The sequence below is a fragment of the Neophocaena asiaeorientalis genome, unplaced genomic scaffold (genome assembly GCF_003031525.2).
Source record: "Neophocaena asiaeorientalis asiaeorientalis breed wild unplaced genomic scaffold, Neophocaena_asiaeorientalis_V1.1 scaffold2328, whole genome shotgun sequence".
In the NCBI taxonomy this organism is placed as follows: domain Eukaryota; kingdom Metazoa; phylum Chordata; class Mammalia; order Artiodactyla; family Phocoenidae; genus Neophocaena; species Neophocaena asiaeorientalis.
Genome location: NW_020175704.1, coordinates 1 through 2,180, shown reverse-complemented (window position 1 = coordinate 2,180; position 2,180 = coordinate 1). Strand labels below are relative to the sequence as shown.

The following is a 2,180-nucleotide window of genomic DNA, read 5'->3' as shown; positions in this document are numbered from 1 at the left end:
TGTACTCCTGACACGTGGGCAGTGCCGCTCGCGCCTGACACGCAGTCACACCGGGGGACAAGAGGACACTGCTGCAACGCTGGCCCTTCCCGTCCTCCTGCTCGGGGACAGTGGCCCGCCGGGGGGAGGGGGGAGGTCTGTGTGCCCCCTTGACTCCCATAGCTCCAGAGCATCACTTGAGTGGGGGCGCAGGTCCCTTCCTGGGAAGCAGTCAGCGTCCCCGATCTGGCCCCTGGAGGTGCTGGCCAGGGGGCGATTCGGACACTTCCTTAGAAAGCTACCGAACCTTCTTGCAGTCTCGTACCTGCAAACGCCAAGTCCCCTTTCGTGGGCCTTGTACTCATACTAAGGGGCCATTTTCAGTCATTTTCCAAGGGCGAAAGGTGATGGTGAGTGAGCGAGTCTCGGGAATGTAAAAGCCGGGGCACAGCGTCCTGCTGGGACCAGGTCCCGCTTTCTCCAAAGAGGCCTTGGGTCGGCTGGGGGAGGGCGCCCAGGGGCCCAGCCAGGCGGCTGCTGCTTGCGAGCAACTCTTTTGTGACTCGGGGTTTCCTTTTCTCTCTCAACTGCGACCTCAGTTACACTTCTACCACAGTCCCCTGTTTCAGAGAGACTGCCCGCACCTCCTGGTGAGGATGAAGCCGAGAGTGCGCACTAAACCAGCATCCGGGCCGGTGGACGGCGAGCCGGCAGCCCCGGGGCACCTCGCGGCGCCCAGCGCTGCGGAGCCGCAGGACGGCCTCCCACCGTATCCTGAGCACATCCAGGGGACCCCGAGCCACCCGCAAGTCGACCATGCCTCCGCCCTGGCCAGGACTGGCTCTGTCGCTCCGGCCCCTCCTTGGACAGCAGCCGAGCCCCCTGCACCGGATCCCAACGCGCAAGTTCTGGTCCCTCTAGTCCCTGTCCTGGCAGAGGTGGCCCAGCCGGCCGAGGCCCCCTGGCTCTGCTGCTCCTGGCCTCCCGCCCAGATGAGTCCTCCCTGGCCTGTGCCGGGCCTGGCTGCCGCACCCCCCGAAGTCCTCAGCCTGCCCCCCGCGCAGCTCCCGGGGGCCGCACTTTTGCCTCTTGCGCATTCTGGATTCCCGAGGTGGCCGCCAGGCCTGCCGCCTCCCTGACCTTTATCCCTCGGCCCCTGAGCCCCTTTGCTGCTGCTGCATGGGCTCCCGCTGTTTCCTGGAATACCCGACCCCTCCAGGCAGGCCCACAGAGGACCCTGACCAGGCAGGCCCTGCAGACACACGGAGGTGGTGACGCGGCCAGAATCCTGCAGGGCAATAAAGAGCACGGGGCCATGAGAGCGATGTTCCACCCAACACGTGTTTGGCGCCTCCGTCCTGGGCGTGGCTGAGCAGTTGATTCCCTTTATTTTTCTATTTCTTCCCCCATCTATATCACTGCTAAGTACTTCCACGTTTCCAGAGCAGTTCTGATTCCAATTCCGTTACCTTGAACACGGTCACAAAACGAACTGGGAGATTTCCCAACCTCTCTTACAAAACAGCAAAACTCTTGTTCTTGAACTGAATTAGTGCAAATAACTGTGGGATTAACGTCATACACAAAGTTAGACACTGAAGCTTGTTTAGTCTTCTATTCAAAGAACCAACATTTGAAAAATTCCTAAAGAAAACAGACATGGAAGCCCATGTCAACATACACAACAGGAACCCAAAATGCCGCACGCCGGTTTGGGGCACCTGCCGGTACTCCAGGTAGCCCGTATGCACCCACACTTTGGTGAGCAGCTTCCTCCCGTAACACAACCCCAGGTTGCCTAGCACTCTCCACACCTCCTCCTCAGGGACGCGGTCACCGAACAGGCTGGACATGCTCAGGACCATCACCAGGAGGCCGGCCTCGCACGTGCGCTGCCCGTCGCTCAGCACTGCATCCCAGGTGAGGCCCAGGGTGGGGACCAGGACGTAGGTGCGCTCGCGGGGGTCCACCTCCCTCACATCCAAGCCAAACACCACCTGCAGGCACTCGCAAACGACGCGGAAGACCTCGGGGAAGTGGTCCCGATGCTCCGGGAGGACCGTACTCAACATCTCCGCCTCCGAGGTCGGCTCCCCGATACGAAACTTGACGAGCAGGAAAGCCACCAACTCAGCCATCAGCACAAGAAGTAACTCCGGGGGCAAGGACTCAGCATAGGCAGAGACTGAGGGGGCGCCAGG

At 61.3% G+C, this 2,180-nt stretch overlaps 2 protein-coding genes across 2 annotated transcripts in view; one reads left to right on the top strand and one right to left on the bottom strand.

Annotated features, from left to right (window-relative positions):
* LOC112390998 (heat shock transcription factor, X-linked-like) overlaps nucleotides 1-1,118 on the top strand; it is a 5,723-nt gene extending 4,605 nt beyond the window's left edge. The window contains exon 2 of the mRNA XM_024732080.1: nucleotides 579-1,118. Within this exon, the coding sequence (XP_024587848.1) occupies nucleotides 579-1,118 (540 nt within the window). The remainder of the gene's footprint in view (nucleotides 1-578) is intronic.
* A 3-nt stretch (nucleotides 1,119-1,121) lies between these two features.
* Nucleotides 1,122-2,117, bottom strand: LOC112390997 (melanoma-associated antigen 8-like). The gene is made up of 2 exons (XM_024732078.1): nucleotides 1,661-2,117; nucleotides 1,122-1,231 (listed from the first exon to the last, which is right to left on the bottom strand). Exons 1-2 carry the CDS (start codon nucleotides 2,115-2,117, stop codon nucleotides 1,122-1,124), a joined length of 567 nt encoding a protein of 188 aa, XP_024587846.1.
* Between the last annotated feature and the right edge of the window lie 63 nt (nucleotides 2,118-2,180).

Bases quoted from the DNA above. Each gene is read 5' to 3' on its own strand.
- LOC112390997 (XM_024732078.1), bottom strand. From the start codon at position 2,117: ATGGCTGAGTTGGTGGCTTTCCTGCTCGTCAAGTTTCGTATCGGGGAG. The intron at 1,232-1,660 runs GTATGTTGACAT...GTGTGTCTGCAG, and splicing joins GCATTTTGGGTTCCTGTTGT to GGCCTGCCTGGTCAGGGTCC.